The sequence below is a fragment of the Nerophis ophidion genome, linkage group LG28, assembly GCF_033978795.1.
Source record: "Nerophis ophidion isolate RoL-2023_Sa linkage group LG28, RoL_Noph_v1.0, whole genome shotgun sequence".
Classification (NCBI taxonomy): Eukaryota; Metazoa; Chordata; class Actinopteri; order Syngnathiformes; family Syngnathidae; genus Nerophis; species Nerophis ophidion.
This window is the reverse complement of record NC_084638.1, coordinates 16,071,656-16,097,716: the sequence shown is the minus strand read 5'-3', so window position 1 is coordinate 16,097,716 and position 26,061 is coordinate 16,071,656. Positions and strand designations below refer to the sequence as shown.

The 26,061-nt window shown below is 40.2% G+C and overlaps 3 protein-coding genes across 4 annotated transcripts in view; 2 read left to right on the top strand and 1 right to left on the bottom strand.

Moving 5' to 3' along the window:
- Positions 1-20,221, top strand: part of LOC133545326 (gastrula zinc finger protein XlCGF57.1-like) — a 29,041-nt gene extending 8,820 nt beyond the window's left edge. Inside the window, exons 2-3 of one of the 2 annotated variants that reach the window (XM_061890802.1) lie at positions 10,307-10,435; positions 17,865-20,221. In XM_061890802.1, the coding sequence (XP_061746786.1) occupies positions 17,915-19,483 (1,569 nt within the window). In that variant the 5' untranslated portion in view covers positions 10,307-10,435; positions 17,865-17,914 and the 3' untranslated portion in view covers positions 19,484-20,221. The remainder of the gene's footprint in view (positions 1-10,306; positions 10,436-17,864) is intronic. The other variant, XM_061890801.1, reaches the window with a different exon arrangement.
- Positions 1-26,061, bottom strand: part of LOC133545305 (gastrula zinc finger protein XlCGF26.1-like) — a 371,250-nt gene that overhangs the window by 262,754 nt on the left and 82,435 nt on the right. The window lies entirely within an intron of this gene.
- The window catches only part of LOC133545354 (zinc finger protein 33A-like), a 333,514-nt gene that overhangs the window by 252,507 nt on the left and 54,946 nt on the right, over positions 1-26,061 (top strand). The gene's annotated exons all lie outside the window — the stretch shown is intronic.

Below are 26,061 nucleotides of genomic sequence, written 5' to 3'. Positions count from 1 at the left end.
TAATGGAACGAGCATAATATCATGAGAATCCAGTCCATAGTAGATCTAGCATACTAGTGTGAGAGTTCAGTCCATAGTGGATCTAGCATAATATTGTGAAAGTTCAGTCCATAGTGGATCTCGCATAATACTGTGAGAGTCCAGTCCATAGTGGATCTAGCATAATAGCGTAAAAGTTCAGTCCATAGTGTCTCTAACATAATATTGTGAGAGTCCAGTCCATAGTGGATCTAACATAATATTGTGAGAGTCCAGTCCATAGTGGATCTAGCATAATTCTGCGAGAGTCCAGTCCATAGTGGATCCAGCATAATAGTGTGAGAGTCCAGTCCATAGTGGAACGAGCATAATATCATGAGAATCCAGTCCATAGTAGATCTAGCATAATAGTGTGAGAGTTCAGTCCATAGTGGATCTAGCATAATATTGTGAAAGTTCAGTCCATAGTGGATCTAGCATAATATTGTGAGAGTCCAGTCCATAGTGGGTCTAGCATAATAGTGTGAGAGTCCAGTCCATAGTGGATCTAGCATAATAGTCTGAGAGTCCAGTCCATAGTTGATCTAGCATAATAGTGCGAGAGACCAGTCCATAGTGGATCTGGCATAATAGTGTGAGAGTCCTGTCCACAGTGGATCTAGCATAACAGTGTGAGAGTCCAGTCCATAGTGGAACGAGCATAATATCATGAGAGTCCAGTCCATAGTAGATTTAGCATAATAGTGTGAGAGTCCAGTCCATAGTGGATCTAGCATAATAGTGTGAGTTCAGTCCATAGTGGATCTAGCATAATATTGTGAAAGTTCAGTCCATAGTGGATCTAGCATAATATTGTGAGAGTCCAGTCCATAGTGGATCTAGCATAATAGTGTGAGTTCAGTCCATAGTGGATCTAGCATAATATTGTGAAAGTTCAGTCCATAGTGGATCTAGCATAATATTGTGAGAGTTGAGTCCATAGTGGATCTAGCATAATAGTGTGAGAGTCCAGTCCCTAGTGGATCTAGCATAATAGTGTGAGAATCCAGTCCCTAGTGGATCTAGCATAATAGTGTGAGTTCAGTCCATAGTGGATCTAGAATAATATTGTCAAAGTTCAGTACATAGTGGATCTCGCATGATATTGTGAGAGTCCAGTCCATAGTGGATCTAGCATAATAGTGTAAAAGTTCAGTCCATAGTGGATCTAACATAATATTGTGAGAGTCCAGTCCATAGTGGATCTAACATAATATTGTGAGAGTCCAGTCCATAGTGGATCTAGCATAATTGTGCGAGAGTCCAGTCCATAGTGGATCCAGCATAATAGTGTCAGAGTCCAGTCCATAGTGGGTCTAGCATAATATTGTGAGAGTCCACTCCATAGTGGGTCTAGCATAATAGTGTGAGAGTCCAGTCCACATTGGATCTAACATAATAGTGCGAGAGTCCAATCCATAGTGAATCTAAGATAATAGTGTGAGAGTCCAGTCCACATTGGATCTAACATAATAGTGTGAGAGTCCAGTCCATAGTGAATCTAAGATAATAGTGTGAGAGTCCAGTCCCTAGTGGATCTAACATAATATTGTGAGAGTCCAGTCCCGAGTGGATCTAGCATAATAGTTTGAGTTCAGTCCATAGTGGATCTCGCATAATATTGTGAGAGTCCAGTCCATAGTGGATCTAGCATAATAGTGTAAAAGTTCAGTCCATAGTGGATCTAACATAATATTGTGAGAGTCCAGTCCTTAGTGGATCTAACATAATATTGTGAGAGTCCAGTCCATAATGGATCTAAGATAATAGTGTGAGAGTCCAGTCCATAGTGGCTCTAGCATAATAGTCTGAGAGTCCAGTCCATAGTGGATCTAGTATTATAGTGCGAGAGTCTAGTCCATAGTGGATCTAGCATAATAGTGTGAGAGTCCAGTCCATAGTGGATCTAGCATAATCGTGCGAGAGTCCAGTCCATAGTGGATCCAGCATAATAGTGTCAGAGTCCAGTCCATAGTTGGTCTAGCATAATAGTGTGAGAGTCCAGTCCATAGTGGGTCTAGCATAATAGTGTGAGAGTCCAGTCCACATTGGATCTAACATAATAGTGTGAGAGTCCAGTCCATAGTGAATCTAAGATAATAGTGTGAGAGTCCAGTCCATAGTGGATCCAGCATAATAGTGTGAGAGTCCAGTCCATAGTGGGTCTAGCATAATAGTGTGTGAGTCCAGTCCATACTGGGTCTAGCATAATAGTGTGAGAGTCCAGTCCACATTGGATCTAACATAATAGTGTGAGAGTCCAGTCCATAGTGAATCTAAGATAATAGTGTGAGAGTCCAGTCCATAGTGGATCTAGCATAATAGTGTGAGAGTCCAGTCCATAATGGATCTAAGATAATAGTGTGAGAATCCAGTCCATAGTGGGTCTAGCATAATAATGTGAGAGTTCAGTCCATAGTGGATCTAGAATAATAGTGTGAGAGTCCAGTCCATAGTGGGTCTATGATAATAGTGTGAGAGTCCAGTCCATAGTGGGTCTGGCATAATAGTGTGAGAGTCCAGTCCTCATTGGATCTAACATAATAGTGTGAGAGTCCAGTCCATAGTGAATCTAAGATAATAGTGTGAGAGTCCAGTCCATAGTGGATCTAGCATAATAGTGTGAGAGTCCAGTCCATAATGGATCTAAGATAATAGTGTGAGAATCCAGTCCATAGTGGGTCTAGCATAATAGTGTGTGAGTCCAGTCCATAGTGGGTCTAGCATAATAGTGTGAGTGTCCAGTCCACATTGGATCTAACATAATAGTCTGAGAGTCCAGTCCATAGTGAATCTAAGATAATAGTGTGAGAGTCCAGTCCATAGTGAATCTAGCATAATAGTGTGAGAGTTCAGTCCATTGTGGATCTAGCATAATATTGTGAGAGTTCAGTCCATAGTGGATCTAACATAATATTGTAAGAGTCCAGTCCATAGTGGATCTAGCATAATAGTGCGAGAGTCCAGTCCATAGTGGATCTAGCATAGTAGTGTGAGAGTCCAGTCCATAGTGGATCTAGCATAACAGTGTGAGAGTCCAGTCCATAGTGGAACGAGCATAATAGTGTGAAAGTTCAGTCCATAGTGGATCTATCATAATATCATGAGAATCCAGTCCATAGTGGATCTAGCATAATAGTGTGAGTTCAGTCCATAATGGATCTAGCATAATAGTGTGAGAGTCCAGTCTATAGTGGATCTAGCATAATATTTTGAGAGTCCAGTCCATAGTGGATCTAACATAATAATGTGAGAGTCCAGTCCATAGTTGATCTAGCATAATAATGTGAGAGTTCAGTCCATAGTGGATCTAGAATAATAGGGTGAGAGTCCAGTCCATAGTGGATCTATTATAATGTTGTGAGAGTCTAGTCAATAGTGTATCTAACATAATAGTGTAAGAGTCTAGTCCATAGTAGGGCTGGGTATCACGATATTTTGCCCACGATAACGATAAGTTCAGTGATGCTAAGTGTCAAGCAGGCCGGCAATGAGTCCCGTTTTTATAGTCTTTGTTATGACTCGGCCGGGGTTTGAACTAGGGCTGGGCGATATATCGATATACTAGATATATCGCGGGTTTGTCTCTGTGCGATATAGAAAATGACTATATCGTGATATTTGAGTATAATTTAAATGACTATATCATGACATTCGAGTATAAGTTCTCTCGCAGTTGCTTTTAGCTGCTGGCATTACACTACAGGCTCTTCCCACTCTTTTTTGTCTCTTCTTCTCACAGAGAGCAACTGCACCTTCTTACATACGTCACATACGTATATGCCCTCGCGGTGCAGAAAGGTAGCAGCATGGGTAACGTTTGCTGTGGTGCTAATGGTAATACGGTAATACGAGAGGAAGAAGGTGCGAATCTGGTAGCAAATGAAGGAATAATTAATTCCCAAGAAAAACAGCAGGGGGTCCATCATCTGGCGGTGGTTTGGCTTCAAGTGGGAATATGTCAAACAGACAACCGTAATTTGTCAAGTGTGGGGCAAAAGCGTTGCTACAAAAAGTAGCATTACTGCTAATATGTAACATCATTTGAAAAGTCACCTGCTCTAGAAAGAAGAGCGCTTACTCCGCATGTCAACATCTCCATTCGGTGCCACACGCCCACACCATCAAAATGCCGAAGTAAACATTTCCAGATCAACACCGTATGAAAAAAATAGTCAACAACACTGAGGACGTTATCTCCTTTTAACATACCACCTAGCGAAGAACGAACACTATTTGATTTCCTATTATGCAGCTCATTTTTATTTGACAGTTATTGAAATATCTTATGTGACATCATACACAAAAGTGCACTTATTTCATTTATTTTTTTAAACTATTGTAGTGGCGTTCTGTACAAAAAATGCACTTTAATTTTGTGACATCATGCACAAAAGTGCACTAATAGCTTGTTTTAAAATGTCTCTGACAATCTGTTTTGAAATGACATCAATGTTTGTGCCACTGCTTAATAACTGTTTAATAAATACAGTTTTGGTCAATTGACTTAGTTGTTTTTTACCTCCCTGCATGAAAGTTTAAAATGAGCATATATTAACGCAGTATGAACAAGATTGTTTTAATGTAGACACACAGAATCATCATACTGCCGGGATTATATGCACCAAGTGTTGATTCAAGGCTAAGGCATAATATTGAGATAGATACCGTATATCATGATATGGTCTAAAAATATAGAGATATTAAAAAAAGGCCATATTGCCCAGCCCTAGTTTGAACTCACGACCTTCCACTCTATTCACAAGGCCACTGAGCAAGTCAAAGCCAAGAACACACATGTTTTAATTTAGTTTATGCATTTGAGAAAGAAAATAAAACCTTAGCAAAAGTTAGATAACATTTAAGTCATTGGTAGCTGTTCTATTCTGCCTATAAAGTGCTCTAAATAACACCCTAAAACCTTCATCAACATTTTAAATACATGATTTAAGTATATAGAATATAATACAATAGAAAGTACTTTATTGATCCCTGGGGGAAATTCAGCACCACAGTTTGCTCACAATAGACAATAATAATAATAATAATAATATATATATATATATATATAATATACGAATAGTATAAATATATTCTACATTTAAGTGCAGTCAAGAAATAACATATGCATTATACAGTCTGATGGCTGTCGGTATGAAGGACCTCCTGTGTCGTTCCGTGTTGCATTTAGGGAGTCTGAGCCTTCCACTGAACGTGCTCATTCTCTCCGCAAGGTCTGAGTGTAGTGGGTGGGAGGTGTTGTCCATAATGGCTAGGAGTTTTTCTAGACTTCTCCTGTCTGACACCACCGCCAGAGAGTCCAGCTCCACTCCCACCACATTACTGGCCTTCTCTACCAACTTGTCCAGTCTGTTTGCGTCCCTCACTCTCAGCCCGCTGCCCCAGCAGGCCACGACGTACAAGAAGGCGCCCGCCACCACCGACTCATAGAACATCTTCAACATCTTTGTACAGACGATGAAGGATCCTAGCCTTCTGAGGAAGTAGAGGCAGCTCTGTCCCTTGTAGAGGGCCTCAGCGTGTTTTGACCCATTCAGCTTGTTGTCGATGTGTACTCCGAGGTATTTATAATCCTCAACCATGTCCACATTGACCCCCCTGTGAAAACAGGGGTCGCCGGAGTACTCCTCCTCCTTCCCAGGTCCACAACCAGCTCCTTGGTCTTCGTCACATTGAGCTGGAGGTGGTTCTTTCCACACCATGTGACAAAGTCCTCCACTAGTGCCCTGTATTCCTCATCATCACCATCCTCATTACACCCCACTATCGCAGATTCATCAGAAAACTTCTGAAGGTGGCAGGACTCTGACTGATAGTGGAAGTCGGTGGTGTAAATGGTGAAGAGGAACGGGGAGAGGACCGTACCCTGCGGGGCCCCGGTGTTGCTGACCAGCCTGTCAGACACAGTCCTGCAGTCGAACGTACTGTGGTCTGTCAGTCAGGTAATCTACAACCAAGGACACCACGGGGCCCTCCACCTGCATCTTTTCCAACTTCACACCCAGTAGCCCAGGCCGTATGGTATTGAAAGCACTGGAGAAGTCAAAAAACACGACCCTCACACTGCTTGCAGGCTTGTCCAGGTGGGTGTGGGCTCGGTTCAGCAGGTAGATGACTGCGTCCTCCACTCCCAGTCGGGGCTGGTAGGCGAATTGGAGTGGGTCCAGGTGGGGTTTGACTGTAGGGCGGAGCTGTTCCAGGACCAACCTCTCCATGGTCTTCATGATATGGGAGGTTAGAGCCACCGGCCTGTAGTCCTTTGATTTGCTGGGTCGCGTGCACTTGGGGATAGGGACCACGCATGAGGTTTTCCACAGTGTGGGGACTTTCTGCAGCCCATATTGAAGATGTGCTGGAGCACATATATGTAATGTAGTAACATTCTTATAATATGTAATATATACATGATGTAAGTACATATGTAATGTAATAACATTCATAATAAATAACATGTAATATATACATGATGTAAGTATATATGTAATGTAGTAACATTCTTATAACATGTAATATATACATGATGTAAGTATATATGTAATGTAGTAACATTCTTATAACATGTAATATATACATGATGTAAGTATGTATGTTGTCTTCAGTGGCCTTCGTGTCTACCCAACTCTAGTAGTCGTGTGAGTCCACACTATTACCAGACTTTGCTTCACTGTCCTTATTGGATGATAAAACAGATATGACCTTTTTACAATGTGCTAAGTGCACCCAGGTTAGTCTTTCCGCTATTTTTACTACTGTCGGGGTTGTTTACAGTACCTGGTACGGTCCCTCCCACTTTGGAGAAGGCCAAAGTTTTCTTTTAACACGTCTTATCAGAACCCACTCTCCTGTTTCCACTAGGTCTGTTATCTTGTGGAGACACAGCAGGTTTACTGTTAGTTTCTGTCTCTTTTAGCTTCTCCAGCATTTTGCGCATTTTACCTGTTTGGTTCATCATTAGGTTCTCATTGATTTTTGAAATTTGGTAGCTGATAAGGTCTTCCAAGTATTATTTCATATGATACACTAAATTGACCATAGTGTGTGAATGTGAGTGTGAGTGTTGTCTGTCTGTGTTGGCCCTGCGATGAGGTGGCGACTTGTCCAGGGTGTACCCTGCCTTCTGCCCGAATGCACCTGAGATAAGTTTTAGCACCCCCCACGTCCCCAAAAGGGACAAGCGGACGAAAATGGATGGATGGATGGATGATATGCGGCCTGTTGTACTCGTAATGTTCATGTACATTTTTAGTAAATCTATTCATTGTGTCCATGGACGTTTTGTTTCTTAATACATTTCTTTAGTCTGTTTTTAATTGTTCCGTTTGTCCTTTCCACTAGTCCTGCACTTTGTGGATGATAAGCACAGTGGTTTTTGAGATTAATGTGGAATAATGATCCTATATTCTTGATTAATTGATTTAAAAAATGAGGTCCATTGTCACTGTAGAGTTTTTTAGGTATACCATATCTTGGTATTATATATTTTCATAATGTTTTTGCTACTGTTAGTGCATCTGCTTTTCCTGTAGAAAATATTTCTACCCATTTTGAGAATGCATGTACTATGACCAGACAATACTGTTTTCCTTAAATCTTATTTATTTCAATAAAATCCATGCATAGATGTTGGAACGGGTGTTGTGGTTTGGGGAATTGGCCTAGTTGTGGGCGCATATTCCCCTTGTGGATTGTGCCTCGCACAGGTCATGCATGACCTACAAAACATTTTTTTGAACAAGAATTAAAACCATAGGTAGTGTAATGCTTCTGTGTAAGGGTTACCATCCTTCCGGTTGAGACATGAGTACAACCGTGGCTCAATACTGGTGCCCACTTATACAGAATTTTTTGGTAAGATTGGTTTATTGTCTGGACATACACAGATGTCTTCCTTGTTCACTGTGGCACTGTTTTTTTTTATCCATTGAGCTTTTTCTTTTGGAGGACTTTGTTGCTGCATCTCTTTTCATATATTATTGTTCATGTCGCTAGTTTGTAGTTTGAAAACTTGTATTTCTTCATCTGCTGTTTAGCTGTTTTTTCCGCAAAAACATTTCCGAGTGATACTGTGTCCGTTAAGTTGGTGTGTGCCATACATTTGCATATTGCTATTTTAGCTGGTAGCTGTACTGCTTTTAATTTTTTTTTCAACAGTTCTCCATGTGTTACAGGTTTTCCTGTTGACATTATCATTCCTCTATTTTGCCACTGTTGTGCAAATATGTGCACTGTTGAGAATGCATATTTGTTATCTACGTCTATTGTAACCTTTTGATATTTCATTGATTTACATGCTTCTGTTAGTGCCACTAGTTCTGCAGCTTTCGCTGAGTGATTTGATGGTAATTTGAGAGCTTTCAACACTTTGGTCGCTGTGACAACCGCACATTAGGGTTGGGTATCGTTTGAATTCCAACGATTCCGATTCCTGACGATTCTCGATTCCAATTCTTCTTGCCAGGTAGTCCCTGGAAGGTGGTATGTAGTTTGGGTGGAGAGTTTTCACCTTATCCCTGCAAACATAAACAAACATGTAATGTTGCTGTTACTGTTTAGCCCAGTATCAATTAGCTTAGCTCTAACGTTATTGCTTAACTAACCTAAATGTTGGAGATTCCACCTCTGAAAAGGGATGCAGTCTTTTGACTGTGTGCAGTGACCTTTCTGTGGCACTCTTCCGTCTGTGGTACCGACATCTTCCCCATTGGCGCTACGGTGACCGGAGTACGCTGAGCACGTCGCGGAGCCTGGCTAGCAGGTTGTAAATTGTCTATGAAAAAATATGCGGGCTAATTTGTTAGCTGCCTCAACGTTGGCGCAAAACACATTATTTATTGCATATATACTGTTTTACTAACCGGATTCAGACTGCAGTGCAGTCACCGAGGTGCTGGGAGTAGGAGCCGGAGCCAGAGGAAGAGACACAGGAGGACGGTCGGCGCAGCGTTTCGAAGACGGGACACGCATTTATTTGTACTCCGTGAACTCTGAGGTGCTTCATCATGTTCGACGTGCACCCTCCTAAGCATGAAACAGTCCTGTTGCACGTGTTTCATTTTGCCGATATTTCATGTTTTTTAGTAAAACCAAAGCCACACTTTCGACCGCCGACGCCCGCTATCCATGCTTGACTGACTTCCTCGGCTACATAGGCTCGGCTATGCTAACACTTCCGGCGGTGGGCGCTTCTTCGTTGGTGTTCAGCGGCTTCTTCTTCCGGTCGGCGGACTTATTCTTTTTTTCCGGTCGGCGGACTGGGTATCAAAACTAGGAATCGAAATTTAAACTTTTGAAGGATTCCGGGAGAATCGAAAAGTTGGTCCCGGTTCCAATCGATACTCGATACGTAACCCTACCGCACATCCTGTTCTATTTTTTCCATCTTCCCCTTTTCCTGCAGATCCGTACTTTTCCCTCCGTGAGAGGTTGGTCTTGTAAGTCAGGTCTGGGTTTAGATGTTTGTTCTGCTAAATGTTGACAGTCATGTGGTTCTCCGTCATTTGGGTCAGGAATTAATTTGCTGGATTAAGTGTTGTGCATCTCTCTATTGTCAGATGTGGTTGCGAAAGTAACGTTGCCATACAGGATACGTGTCTAGCTGTCGATAAGAACGCTAGATTAATTTGTAGTAATAGTGCTGACACAGCATGAGGCACTTTTAGGGTCAATGGGGTGAAACAGTACAATTTGACTACTGCTATCAACTGCCATAGATGCGGCCACTAAAGCTCGCACATAAGGAGAAAGTGCGCGTGCTACACTATCTAATCTAGATGAGAAGTAGGCCACAGGCCTTTGTTTAGCGCCATGTTGTTGTAGCAACACGGGTGTCATAAATTGGCGTCTGCAGTTTACCATTTGTATGAACAGTTTGCTATAGTCTGGTAAGGCTAACGTTCTGCTGGACACTGTTATTTTTATTTCACAGAATGCTGCTTGAGCTTCTGGATTTCACTCTACAGGTGTTGACATTTTTAGATATTTGTCATGCATTATTTTACTTAATGGAGCTACTATTTCAGCGTAATTTGGTATCCAACTCCTACAGTAATTAGTTTATCCTAGAAATGACATTATTTGCTTCTTTGTTTGTGGTTTTGGTGTTAGTAGTACTGCTGTTTTTCTGCTTTCCACAATAGTGCGACTATCTTTGTTGAGAGAATGTCCTAGATACTTTACTTCTGTTTTGCATAATTGGACTTTTGTTTTGCTTACTTTGTGTCCTTCACTATGTAAATGATTTAATAACGCTAATGTATCTTTTCTACAGGTTTTCTGATCCGGTGACGCTAATAATACCTCATCTACGTATATCAGGTGTAGTGACGACTATGACTGGTTAAATATGGATTAGCAATCACTTCAGGGTGTCGGGTCAGGACAGCAATTATTCATTCAGGTGAGTGCAGGAGAAATAATAGATTGTCCAAGTCCAGATTTGCAGGTTCAATTGTATATTGAGTTGTTCGTTTGCATTTGTGTATGTGTGTGGTTTCCTAAACAAACAAATACAATTATTGTAAATTAACTAAAGTGACCACAATACAATTGAATATAGGCACAAGCATGCAACATGGCTGTTAAATATACATTACTTAGCTGTGTATACACAGTTTACATAAATCCACAGAATTTGAACATCCCAGCCCTAAGTAATGTAATAATTACTAGAATGTAAATAGCATCACAACAATAATTCTAAATTGTCAATTGGGGCTAACAAACATGTCCAATGCTACAAACAGGCCCCAATCAGGGTATGATATTTAGCTAGCAGTTAGCTTGTGAACCTGATGCCAAACAGCCATTAGACAACAATAAAACTGACCAAATGAGTTGCAATATAGTTTTAAGCACAAAACAGGTTATATTGAAGTGTATATAAAGTAACTCACTTTGTATTGACGCACACTGTCAATTAAACAAATGACATCGAAGTTCACCTTAACTTTCAGAGCTTGCTGATATAGTGATGTGTTCAATGCCCCCTCCAGTGTCGTAAAAGTGAACTACACTCAAGCAACTCAATGACACAGTCTTTTGTACATCAGGACTTGACTTCCTCCTGGAGGGTCAAATTAAGACATGCTTGCATGCATGGCTTGTGAATAGATTGTCAGACTTTCCGTATACCCTTGAGGTAGTCTTGTATAGGTATATCTTTTCCCTTCATAAGTAAATGCAAATCAAATTTACTTTCTTTATATATTGGTATCGAGAATAATTTATTACTGATATCAATCACTGTGAAATGTGTCTCATCCGTTCTTAGACTGTTCAACAATGTGTATGGATCTGGTACACATGGTGCACGTTGTATTACTGCATTATTCATCGCTCGTAAGTCTTGTACCATTCGCCATCCCACTGAGTTTGGTTGCTTTTTAATAGGAAATATTGGGGTATTACGTGGTGAGTCCTCACATTCTATTATAACTCCTGCTTTATTAGATCTTCTATTACAGGTTTTATTCCTTCTAATGCATCCGGTTTTACACCAGTGGAGCTACACCACTATATCCTGAGACAGGATCTGCTGGTGTCCTTCTACCGCTGTTCTGTGGAGAGCATCCTCACATACTGCATCTGCATATGGTTCTGCAGCTCACATACTGCATCTGCATATGGTTCTGCAGCTGCACAGCAGCAGATAGGAAAGCTCTCTAAAGGGTCGTCAACTCGACCCAAAAAATCATCGGGTGCCCCCTCCCCTCCCTAGAAGAACTGTACAACTCTTTCTGCCTGAAGAAGGCACCCAACATACTCAAGGACCCATACCACCCCGGCAACAGCCACTTCGAACGGCTGTCTTCCGGCAGAGGTTTCAGAACCATGCGAAACCGCACAAATAGACTCAAGAACAGTTTCTACCCCCGGGCCATAACTGCACTAAACGCAGCTGGAATCTAAAAAAAAAAAACAATAAATAAAATTAAATTAAATAAAAATAAAAACTCCCTCATGTCAATCACGATCTGGGACTGCAATCAGTGGTTACATGCCAACTGGACAATATTTACCATATTTATTTACATATTTAATCCACAATAAAAAGCCTGCACAGCATAGGAGGTAGGAAATACTGACTCCCACCCCCTCAGCACACTGGGAATCAGTATTACTCCTCTCTAGTCAGTTTTACTAGTCACTTTATATTTTTTATTGTCTTGTTTTTTTACATTGCCTCTTAGAGTGGTCTTAGGCCATATTCTATATTGCATATTGTGTATATTGTGTTGTTTCTGTAAATTGTGTGGTTTCTTCTTTTTTGAAATGCAAAGCACCTCAGGGAAGCAACCTACAATGGGGCAAAAAAGTATTTAGTCAGCCACCGATTGTGCAAGTTCTCCGACTTAAAATGTAATTTTCATCATACTGTAGGTACACTTCAACTGTGACTTAGACTTAGACTTAGACAAACTTTAATGATCCACAAGGGAAATCGTTCAACACAGTAGCTTAGTTACAATGATGGAAAGTGTAAGGATGGAAGGGGCAATGCAGGTATAAATAGACTAGGTATAGCAATGTAAAATATAACATATCTGCGAATATAAACAATATATACTTATCATGTGTACAGTATATAATATGTACAGATATGTCTATAACATATATACAATATATACCAAATGCTATGTACACTATCACAGTATATTTGGCAGCCCCAGCATAAAAAAGAGAGTAAGTCCAGCAGAAAATGGAATATAGACATTAACAACAAAGAGAAGTAGCTGACATAGAAGGTGTCAGGTAATAGGCGGATATTATGTGTTGCTGTATGGGGAGTGATTATACAGCTGGATGGAATGTGGAATTAAGGAGTTCTTGAATCGCACAGTGCGGGAAGGAAGCTGAAGGAGCCTGTTGGAGTATGAACTCCGCTGTCCCTCAATTGTCTGGTGGAGTGGGTGGGAAGGATTGTCCATGATGGCCAGCAGTTTGTCCAGTGTCCTCTTGTCCCTCACTGATATAAACGCCTCCAACTGCGAGCCAATAGTTTGGCCGGCTTTCCGGATCAGTGAGAGTCGGAATGTGAAAAAAAATAATAATGCATGGGGCCATGTATTGGAGATTTTGAGCCAAAACCTCCTTCCATCAGTGAGAGCTTTCAATGGTTGACCAAATACTTATTTTCCACCATAATTTACAAATCAATTCTTTACAATTCCTACAATGTGAATTCCTGGATTTTTTTTTCACATTTTGTCTCTCACAGTTGAAGTGTACCTATGATGAAAATTACAGACCTCTGTCATCATTTTAAGTGGGAGAACTTGCACAATCGGTGGCTGACTAAATACTTTTTTGCCCCACTGTAAATTTTGTTGGACCTGTACATGCAGAATGACAATAAAGATCATTCATTCATTCATTCATTCATTCAGTCATTCATTTTAGTGGATATTGTTTTATGCATGGTCCATATTCTGTTTTTGGTCTGATTTGTACTGGTTGTAAATGATTAATTTTGCCCACATCGGTAGGTCCTTTTGACCATCATTTTTTTGGTATTTGGTCTACAAATATTTATTCAGCTTCAGTCAGCAGCTGATATCAGTGTTTTGCGTCGGGTTCCAGATGTACTCCACTTTGTAGAGTTACAGTCCAGAACAGACTTTTTTTCTGTCATTTCAGTTTCTCTATTTACCCATGTTTTGTCTGAGGTCTTTTCACAATTAGTCAGATATTGTCCTTTCGTTACTAATGCTCCTACATCGTTCCATTTCATGTTATAATCATTGTACAGTGATACAGTATATGTGGTGCATTATACATTCTGAACAGGGCAGACATGGATGCAGGTAGCTTTACAACCACTGCAGCTGCTGCTTCCCCGTCACTGTACAGATGTGTCAGTGTTACTTTTGTTGGAGTCTCTTTCTCTAATTTCTTTTGATAGCCAAAATCTGGTCCATCTCTGTACCACATGGTCACATGTGATTCATCAACGTTCATGCTGTCTTCTATTGTCACATGTTTCTTTTTTCATTTACCAACGCTGTTGCTGTGTTTAACGGAGGTGTATTTGTCAAAACTAGGGAGTACAGTCTCCTTTCTCTAATTGGTGCCGTCTTTTAACCGTCATTCCTTCTTCATAATCTGATACTATCACTTATCCGAATACAGTCATCACGTCTCGTCCTAGTAGGTTTACTGGACAGTCTGGGAAACTTATGATTGACATGTTACACGTGTTCCCTAATGGGTCTCTCAACCATACTTTTTCTGTTTCTGCTACTCTCACAATTTCACCACTTGCTGCTCTTGCAGAAATGTTGTTTCCACTTAGTTTTATTCCTGGAAAATGTTCTCTACATGTAGTTCTACAAGCTCCAGTGTCACACAGAAATTAGATTTCTCTGCCATTTACTTCGATTATTATTTCCGGTTTACTTACTGTTTGCTCATCTAGGTTTTCATAACTTAGTATGTCCTCATGATTACACTGGTCATTTCCTTTGTCTTTTGTCTTGGCCTTTGGAGATGTGGGCTTCTCCTGACCTAGTCATGCTGAGTAACCCGAGTTGTTGTATTTCCTCTCAGGACAGTCTCGTGCCAAATTTCCTTCTTTTCCGCAGCACCAACATGCAGTAGGGTGTAACTGCTGTTGTTGTTGTTGTCCTCTACCTAAGTTTCTTCCCCCTCGACCTGGTCGTCCTTGTCCTCTAAACTGTCCTCTACCATGTCCTCTATTTTGGTTGTAAAATATTTCACTATATTCCTCCTTGTGGTGGAATGTGTCAGTGCCTGCTTTGGCTTTATTTCTGTTTGTAACTTTGTTCTGCATGTAATGCATGATTTATGTATTCATCCAATGTTCATGTGGGGAATCCAATGTAATGTTTGTTCACCCACTTACCCACTCATGTATGGCTTGTCTGGAGTTTGCATGCAGAATGTTTTTTAGTTGTTGTTGGTAGGGTCCTTGTGGATCAGCAGTTTCATTTAGTCCACTGTGTTGTTTAAAGGGGAACATTATCACCGGACTTATGTAAGCATCAATATATACCTTGATGGTGCAGAAAAAAGACCATATATTTTTTTAACCGATTTCCGAACTCTAAATGGGTGAATTTTGGCGAATCAAACGCCTTTCTGTTTATCGCTCATGTGGTAATGACGTCAGAACGTGACATTTCTGAGGTAATACAGGCGCCATTTTCATTTTCAACACATTACAAACACCGGGTCTCAGCTCTGTTATTTTCGACTATTTTTTGGAACCTTGAAGACATCATGCCTCGTCAGTGTGTTGTTGGAGGGTGTAACAACACTAACAGGGAGGGATTCAAGTTGCACCTCTGGCCCGAAGATGCGAAAGTGTCTGCCGCCAGACCCCCATTGAATGTACCGGAGTGCCTCCACATTTTACATGGCACAGAGATGTATGGATAACCTGCAGATGCATTTGCAACGATAAAGTCAACAAAATCAGAAAGGTGAGTTTTGTTGATGTTGACTTATGTGCTAATCAGACATATTTGATTGTGGCGTGACTGCCAGCTAATCGATGCGAACATTCTATGCTAATTGATGCTAACATGCTATTTACCGGCGGTGCTAAAGCAGACATGGAACAGAGATGTATGGATAACCTGCAGATGCATTTGCAACGATAACGTCAACAAAATCACAAAGGTGAGTTTTGTTGATGTTGACTGCCAGCTAATTGATGCTAACATGCTATTTACCGGCTGTGCTAAAGCAGACATGGCACAGAGATGTATGGATAACCTGCAGATGCATTTGCAACTACATTACGTTTCCTTCCACCCACATTTAATGCGAAAAAAACACTTACCAATCGACGGATTTAAATTGCTCCAGTGTCAAGAGATGCGACAGTCCTGATCGTTTGGTCCGCACATTTTACCGGCGATGCTAACACAGCTATTCGGCCATGCTATGGCTATGAATAGCGTCAATAGCTATTCGCTCAATAGCTTCAGTTTCTTCTTCAATACTTTCATACTCCAACCATCTGTTTCAATACATGCGTAATCTGTTGAATCGCTTAAACCGCTGAAATCCGAGTCTGAATCCGAGCTAATGTCGCTGTATCTTGTTGTGGTATCTGCCATTGTTTGTTTACATTGGCAGCACTGTATGACGTCATAGGGAAATGGATAGTCGCATCGCAATTAGCGAAAATCAAGCACTTTAAAGCTTTTTTAGGGATATTCCGGGACCGGTAAAATTTTGAAAAAAACTTCTAAAACAACAAGCCACTGGGAACTGATTTTTATTGTTTTTAACCCTTTTGAAATTGTGATAATGTTCCCCTTTAAATGTTTTTTTCCAGTCTTGGTTTATAATCTTCAAATGTTTCTTCATCTATTTTTGTGCTTGCCAATTTAGTGTAATTTGCTTTCTTTTGGAACCTTTGTTCAACTCGTGCCATTAGGTCTTGTACTCTATTTCTTAGGTTGTCATGGTCATGCTCTAATGGTATTCTTCTTCCGTCTTGCATGTCTAGTCTAATGGGGTCCCAATTGCCTCTTACTTGGTCCCATTTCGGCCCCAATGCAGTCATCCGGGTAGTCTGTGTGTCTATCCCGTTAAGGTGATAGGATCTGTGGAGGTTTTCCATTCCCTCGAGGAACTGTGTTATGTCCTCGGTTTATGGTGTTACCTCTTCTAATGCTTTTTTAGCATCTACCAATGTCCATGTCCTGTGTACTAACAGTGTCTTTGTTTTCCTGCACGTGGATAAGCCCCTTCAATTAATGGACATAATTCTCCATTGTCAGGATTATAGTCTCGAGTTGACGTTTTAGGTTTTGGCGATTACACTACCCCTTGCTTTCTGGACCATTTCAGGTTTGAGTTTGAGGCATTTGGTAAATTCATGTTTTGAACTAAAGTCATCGAGAAATTTCAGTAAGTCTCGGTTTGTTTTTTCTACTGCGTTCCAATCTTCACATTTTAATTCATCTTTTGGACTAACTTTTAGTTTACTTGTACCTTTTCCCATTTTGAGAATATAGAGTAATCCGTTGTCCTCTACAGAGCCAAATTCATAAGGATTATTTTGGTCTTTGTTGTAAGATGGTGGTTGAATTTGTTATTGTGGTACACGTCGCTTCTACTGGGGTTTTCCCACCAGTGGATGTGTCTTGCCTAGAGATTCCACAATAACCCACTATTTGTTTCTCACAACTTTTAGTACAGAGTACACCCCCACACACTCCCATGTTCACACCTTTCATACTCGTTTTACGGAATTTTCAGTTTTCACGGACCCCGTCGTCCTTCAGACTCACACTCGTTTTGTGGAATTTTCAGTTTTCGCAGACTCTGCCGTATATGAATGATAATAGAATAATCTCAAAATAGGTTACAAAGGCTCCTAATTTGACTGCTAACATGTGCAGTAACATATGGTGTCATTTCTAATGGTACTATTTTGCCGAAAAAATTATTATTAGTGTACTTGTTTATTTATTGTTAATATTTAGTTACTTTCTTTGAGAAAATAATACTGGAAATGATGTAATACTTTACTGTATATTTCAGCAACTAAATTGGGAGCCTATGTAGCCTGTTTTAAAATGGTTCTATTAGTATTTCAATATGAAATAATATATCACAAAATGAATTTTAAACCATTACGTTCATCCATAGTAAAAAGTCCTGTTGTCCTGTTTTTTTTTTTTCCTGTGAATAAAGTTGTAAAGAGCAGCATGTCTGTACGTCAATGGGATTTCAAGACAGTTCATACGATAACTTGTTTTTCCTGAGTGCATGTAAAAGTACTGAATGCATCGTGTGACTGAGCACAGCTGGATGTTTCTAAAACATGTTTGTCTTCTTGTGTCCTGCAGACGTCTGTGAAGAACATATTCTCCCTGAGCAACAGAAGTGGAGCTTCAGGATGGAGCCACAGCCCTCCCCCATTGAAAATGAAGAGGGACACCCACTGATCCCCCATTTTAAGGAGGAAGAGGAGGGCCCACCGATCCCCCATTGTAAAAAAGAAGAGGATGACCCACTGACACCCCATTTTAAAGAGGAAGTGGTGGATTCACTGAGCCCTCACATCGAGGAAGAGAATGACCCACTGAGACTTCACATCAAAGAGGAAGACCCACTGATCCCTCACATTAAAGAGGAAGAGGAGGACCCACTGACCCCTCACATTAAAGAGGAAGAAAAGGAGTCACAGACCCCTCACACCAAAGAGGAAAAAGAGGAACACAGCATCAGTCAAGAGGGAGAGAATCTTAAATGGTTGGAGAAGGTTGATGTCACCAAGATGCCAGTGATTGGTGTCCATGTGAAGAGTGAAGATGATGAGGTCAAAGGTGAAAGTGAGGAGAGGGGAGGGGGGGAGCCTCCAAGCAGCAGCTCAACACAACACATAACAGAAGCTGATGGAGACAACTGTGGAGGATCACAAGCAGACAAGCTCTTAGCTCCACTATCAGATAGTGAGGACACAACGTCACACTCTCCTGACACTGATGATGAAGACTCTAAAGATGATAAGACATGTCACACTGACAACACTCACTTCACATGTTCTCTCTGTGACAAAACCTTTAAATACCGTTGTGGTCTGAAAAGTCACATGAGTACACACACCGGAGAGAAACCTTATTCTTGCTCATATTGTGGTAGAGATTTTAGACTAAAAGGCACGCTGAAAGAACATATGAAAATACATACTGGAGAAAAACCTTTTTTATGTTCAGAATGTGGTAAAAGTTTTGGAATAAATAAAAGTTTAAAAGCACACATGAGAACACACACTGGAGAAAAACCTTTTTCATGTTCAATCTGCGGTAAAGATTTTACTCGAAAGCACCATTTCAAAGCACACATGAGAACGCACACTGGAGAAAAACCTTTTTCATGTTCAATCTGCGGTAAAGATTTTACTCAAAGGCACCATTTCAAAGCACACATGAGAACACACACTGGAGAAAAACCTTTTTCATGTTCAATCTGCGGTAAAGATTTTATTCAAAATCACAATTTCAAAGCACACGTGAGAATACACAATGGTGAAAAACGTTTTTCCTGCTTAGAATGTGGTAAAAGTTTTCTAAGAAATCAAGAGTTAAAATCACACACGAGAATACACACTGGTGAAAAACCATTCATATGCTCAATTTGCAGTAAAGGATTCTCCCGGAAGCCATATTTGATACAACACACAAAAACACACACTGGTGAAAAACCTTTTATATGTTCAGTATGTGGTAAACGTTTTATACAAAAACATCATCTAAAACGACACATGGGAACACACACTGGTGAAAAACCCTACTCCTGTTTAAGCTGCAACAAACACTTTTGCCAGCGAGAAGCTCTTACAGCACACATGAGAAGACACCCAGGACAGAAAGTGTTGAGTTGCAGTGTGTGTGGTGAAAGATTCTCTTCTAAGTACCAGTGTAAGAAACACAAGTGTGCTGGTGAGAACAGCAGCAGCAAATGAAACTGCAGGATTTGAAATAAACTGTCAAAACTTTAATTTGGACTTTCTATCATCAGCACATATAACACGTGTGACATCATTGTTGTGTGTGTAACACAATCATGTTATTATGATTCTAACATTGATAGATTTGATACTTCAGGTCAGTGCTTTTATTTCAGTCAAGTACATGTTTATATACACATTTGTGTACTTTAAAAATGAACAGGACAATTAGACTGGAAGGGTGAAAATAAACAGTCCATAAAATATGGTGCATGCAATAAACATTTTATGTGTAGATATTCATAATTCACTTTTATACTTATTAATTTTAGTGTTTTTATGTATGTTTATTGAAATAATGAAGTGTTGCATATTTTAATTTCTAATTGTAGATGATTGTATAGATGAACTCCTTTATATGATATACATATTTGTTCTACATGTGTTCATGCCTTTGCTTTTGAGTACACATGAATCCCTCTTAGTTCATAATTAATGGTTCACATCTGAAACATCTTCTGGACCACTTCTGGAAGCATTTTATTATTTACTTTATACATCATTTGAGCAGTTGTCTTTTATACAAGATCCTTTACTTTTAAAATGTGTGACTTTGTGAATCATTTGTTGGGTCTCTAGAATCCATTCTATTATCTTTATTACTCTCGTGTGTAATATGAATATTGCTGTGTGATTGTTTTGTATGTATGTCCCCATACCTTTATGCAATAAACAATGAATGCTTCAACTAAAGTTGGGTACTATAAATGTAATTAATATTTGTGAGTATGTATTTTACTCTATTTAGTATTGCACACAATTTTTAAAATGTTTTCTTTATATGATTTATATGTAGTTTCCAGCTTAGTTTTTATGTTATATTTAAAAAATGTGATGACCTTTGCTCTTTTTATTTCAATATTATCCATCATAATTTGTGTTTTACATTTTTACAATATCCAAAAATGATATATTCGGTATTATTGAAGTTTAGTGACAGTTTATTGATGTGCAGCCATCTTTTTATGGTCAAGTTCTCTCTGGATTAAAATAAGATGAGAGTTTAATCAAGCAGTGAAGAATGGAAGGTTATTATATACTTAATTATATATATTTACACTCAGTAGTGACAATTAAAGACACTTTCATCCTGTTCATTTCAGCAAATTGAAAAAATTAAGTATAATATTCTAAACAATAGAAAAATATTAATATCAGCAGTCAATATTCCAACATTGTGAAGCTGAGCTATCTTGATGAAGGAAAGATGACAGCACATGTACCAGGAGCAGCCGCATTAGGAGGAAACATTTCAAATGTACTTCTAGAAATATCAATGAAGTGGAAAAAAAGAGTTAAGTGTGACAATCAAATACTTCGGACTAATAGAGGAGTGAAAACATTTATTAAATAATGTTGTGTTTGATCAAACAATGGCTGCTGAGCTGTGAATGTGATGTATGAATTACAAAGTGAGCGAATATATCCCACAAACACTACGCTCTATTTTCTCCACTGACTTTCTTGATAAATCTGCCAATTTTTAAGAACTACGAATCAACAGAAGATAGTTTATTTCCAGTTTGAATCAAACTTATTTTTTAATCACTTTTGATCTCTCCCGTGACATTCTTCTTCTCTCCTACAGAGGCCATTGCAATGGATTATGTAAATGAGGCGATGTCGTCTTCTAGGACAGCCAATAGCTGCGTTCCCCACTGAGGAGTTGGCAACACTAATGGACCTCTACTCTTATATCCTGTATAAAACTGGGATTGCCTTTAAAGTTCACTGGTCCTGAAGGCACCGTGCATGATAAACATGTACTTTGATATAGGCATGTACCTTGGTGTTACACACATGTACTTTGATATGGGCATGTACCTTGGTGTTACACATGTACTTTGATATAGGCATGTGCCTTGGTGTTACACACATGTACTTGGATATAGGCATGTACCTTGGTGTTACACACATGTACTTTGATATAGGCATGTACCTTGGTGTTACACATGTACTTTGATATGGTCATGTACCTTGGTGTTACACACATGTACTTTTATACAGGCATGTACCTTGGTGTTACACATGTACTTTGATATAGGCATGTGCCTTGGTGTTACACACATGTACTTTTATATAGGCATGTACCTTGGTGTTACACACATGTACTTTGACATAGGCATGTACCTTGGTGTTACACACATGTACTTTGATATAGGCATGTACCTTGGTGTTACACATGTACTTTGATATGGGCATGTACCTTGGTGTTACACACATGTACTTTGATATAGGCATGTACCTTGGTGTTACACACATGTACTTTTATATAGGCATGTACCTTGGTGTTACACATGTACTTTGATATAGGCATGTACCTTGGTGTTACACACGTGTACTTTGATATAGGCATGTACCTTGGTGTTACACATGTACTTTGATATGGGCATATACCTTGGTGTTACACACATGTACTTTGATATAGGCATGTACCTTGGTGTTACACACATGTACTTTGATATAGGCATGTACCTTGGTGTTACACACATGTACTTTGATATAGGCATGTACCTTGGTGTTACACACATGTACTTTGATATAGGCATGTACCTTGGTGTTACACATGTACTTTGATATAGGCATGTACCTTGGTGTTACACACATGTACTTTGATATAGGCATGTACCTTGGTGTTACACACATGTACTTTGATATAGGTATGTACCTTGGTGTTGCACACATGTACTTTGATATAGGCATGTACCAGATTATTTTTTTCACACAATTTTCTTACTGTTTACAAAACTGGAACTCTTTTGCATGTATGCTGGTGTGGAAGATAAAACAAAAGGAAAAGAGAAAGGAGTCAGAGGTCACCAGTACATGGAGGAGATCAGCCTTTACTACTGTTTATTTTAAAGTACACAAATGTGTATATTAACTCATGTACTTGACTGAAATAAAAGCACTAACCTGAAGTGTTTAAAGGGGAACATTATCACAATTTCAGATGGGTTAAGACCAATACAAATCAGTTCCCAGTGGCTTATTTTTTTTTTTCCAAAATTTTACCCATCATGGAATATCCCGAAATAAGGCTTAAAAGTGCCTGAATTTCGCTATCTGTAAATCCACCGTCCATTTTCCTGTGACGTCATATAGTGATGCCAATACAAACAAATATGGTGGATAGAACAGCAAGATATAGCGACATTAGCTCGGATTCAGACTCGGATTTCAGCGGCTTAAATGATTCAACAGATTACACATGTATTGAAACGGGTGGTTGGAGTGTGGAGGCAGATAGCGAGAACGACATTGAAGAAGAAACTGAAGCTATTGAGCGAATAGCTATTGAAGCTATTCGGCGATCGCTTTCTAACCAACAATTGCATCTTTTGACCACTGGAGCAACTTAAATCCGTCGATTGGTAAGTGTTTGTTTGGCATTAAATGTGGGTGGAGAGAAAGGCTGGATGCAAATATAGTTATAAATGTACATACAGCTAGCCTAAATAGCATGTTAGCATCAATTAGCTGGCAGTCATGCTGCGACCAAATATGTCTGATTGGCACATAAGTCAATAACATCAACAAAACTCACCTTTGTGATTTCGTTGACTTTATCGTTGGAAATGCATCTGCTTTGAGTGTCGCAGGATATCCACTCCTGTCTGTGCCATGTCTGTCGTATCATCGCCGGTAAATTGTGCAGACCAAACGAGGGACTTTTGCATCTTTTGACACTGGTGCAACTTAAAAACGTCGATTGGTATGTGTTTGTTTGGCATTAAATGTGGGTGGAGGGAAAGATTAGATGCAAATATAGCTACAAATGAGGCATAATGATGCAATATGTACATACAGCTAGCATAAATAGCATGTTAGCATCGCTTAGCATGCCGTGCTAATCGATGCACACTCCACGTAAATCAACTTGAATCCGTCCCTGACCGTGTTGTTACACCCTCCGACAACACACAGACGAGGCACGATGTCTCCAAGGTACAGAAAACATTCGAAAAAACGGAAAATAACAGAGCTAATTTGACTTGTGTGTGTAATGTGTTTGAGAAAAAAATGGTGGATTGCTTACCATTGTGATGTCACGGGTGAAAGGTCATCGCTCCGACAGCGAACAATTGAAAGGTGCCTAGATTGTCAAATTCACCCTTTTAGAGTTCGGAAATCGGTTAAAAAAACATATGGACTTTTTTCTGCAACATCAAGTTATATATTGATGCTTACATAGGTCTGGTGATAATGTTCCCCTTAATTTATAAATGTCAGAATCATGATTACAAGATGGTGTTACACACGCACACCAATGATGTCACACATGCTATATGAGCTGATGTTAGAAAGTTGTAAAAGAATCATCTCATGGATGCGCCGGCACACATCCTCAGTGATGTACCCTGAGGCCATAGGGTGTTTCGGGTCTCACAACATCATACAACCTCGCCCAGGTGACCCAGCAGGGTTGATCAAGTCCTGACTTGCGTACCACTAGCAGTCCACGGATCAGCCCTCTTAATCCACAGCCACCTTGTGGCCTTCTCCGCGGCTTCACTTGCGGATTTAAAGGCCCTCTTCTTTGCTGCCCTTACAATGCCCAAGCGACTCAGGACTTTGCACAGAGAGTGTCCTGCGAAAGCCCTACAACCAACTTCTGTATAGGCTCATAGGAGGTTCACCAGCCTCTCTTCCTGCACTCCACCACCAGTTCCTGATATTAAGCGTGTTTCCTCCCATTGGCTTTCTCAATATGTTCTTCCCAGGGCACCGCAAGTTCCAGAATGATCAGGTGTCTTGAAGCCTCAGAGGTAATGAACATGTCTGGACTGAGAGTTGTTGTTGCAATGTGTTGGGGGAACCTCAGCTGCTTTCCTAGGTCGACCTGCAGCTGCCAGTCAGAGGCCTGTTGTTAAATGCAGTGCTCGGTGTTTCTCTCCAGCTTTGATGAAGGGGACTGCCTTCTTTGGTGCATGATGGTGCTTGCTGGTGCTAATGGCTGAGGCTACGCTCTCAGCAATGGCCTTAAGCACCCGGTCATGGCGCCAACAATAGCGACCATCCATCAAGGCCTTTGGACAGAAGCTGGAGAGATGTTCTAAAGAACCTCTTCCAGAAAGTCAAAGTTAAAATTTTCCCAGTTTATTTCAAATCCTGCAGCTTCATGTGCTGCTGCTGTTCTCACCAGCACACTTGTGTTTCTCACACTGGTACTTATAAGAGAATCTTTCACCGCATACCGAACATATAAAAGGTTTTTCTCCAGTGTGCGTTCTCATGTGTATTTGTAAACATCGATTTGTTACAATACTTTTACCACATATTGAACAGGAAAAAGGTTTTTCTCCAGTGTGTATTCTCATGTGTGTTTTGAAATGGTACCTTTGAGTAAAATCTTTACCACATTTTGAACATGATAAAGGTTTTTCTCCAATGTGTTTTCTCATGTGTACTTTCAGATGGCAATGGTATTTAAAAGTTTGGTCACAGTGAGAACATTTGAAGTGTGTGTTGTCAGTGTGACATGTCTTATCATCTTTAGAGTCTTCATCATCAGTGTCAGGAGAGTGTGACGTTGTGTCCTCACTATCTGATAGTGGAGCTAAGAGCTTGTCTGCTTGTGATCCTCCACAGTGGTCTCCATCAGCTTCTGTTGTCATGTGTTGTGTTGAGCTGCTGCTTGGAGGCTCCCCCCCCTCCCCGCTCCTCACTTTCACCTTTGACCTCATCATCTTCACTCTTCACAGGGACACCAGTCACGGGAAACATCAGTCCTTCAAAATGCTCGCCCTCCTGTGGCGCCTCTTCTTCCTTTTTAAAGTGGTAGGTCAGTGGTTCCTCTGTATTCCGTTTAATGTTGGGGGTCAGTGGATCATTCACTTTCTTTATAAAGTGTGGGGTCTCGGGTACTTCCTCTTCCTCTTTAAATTGGAGGAAGAGTGGGTCCTTTTCTTCCTCTTTCAAGTAAGAGGGCTGAGGCTCCTCCTTCACCATCCTGAAGCTCCACTCCTTTTGCTCAGACAGAAGATGTTCTTCACAGAGGTCTGCAAGACACATTACAATAACTTTTATGAGAAATAATCAAAACTTTTCTGAATGGGTTTGTTTCAACTCTGAAGTGGCATGCAACGAAAAAACTGAGCCCACACAAACCCTCATGGTAGCACAAGACATTCTTCTATCCTTCCTGGGTGGGCCCAAAAAACACACACACACACACGCACACACACACACACACACACACACACACACACACACACACACACACACACACACACACACACACACACACACACACACACACACACACACACAATAACACGTCTAACGTAGTACCATGTCAATTTTTAAAGGGGAACATTATCACCAGACCTATGTAAGCGTCAATATATACCTTGTTGGTGCAGAAAAAAGACCATATATTATTTTAACCGATTTCTGAACTCTAAATAGGTGAATTTTGGCGACTTAAACGCCTTTCTGTTTATCGGTCTGGAGGGGATGACGTCAGATTGGGACGTCGCCGAGGTAATACAGCCGCCATTTTCATTTTCAACACATTGTAAACATAGGGT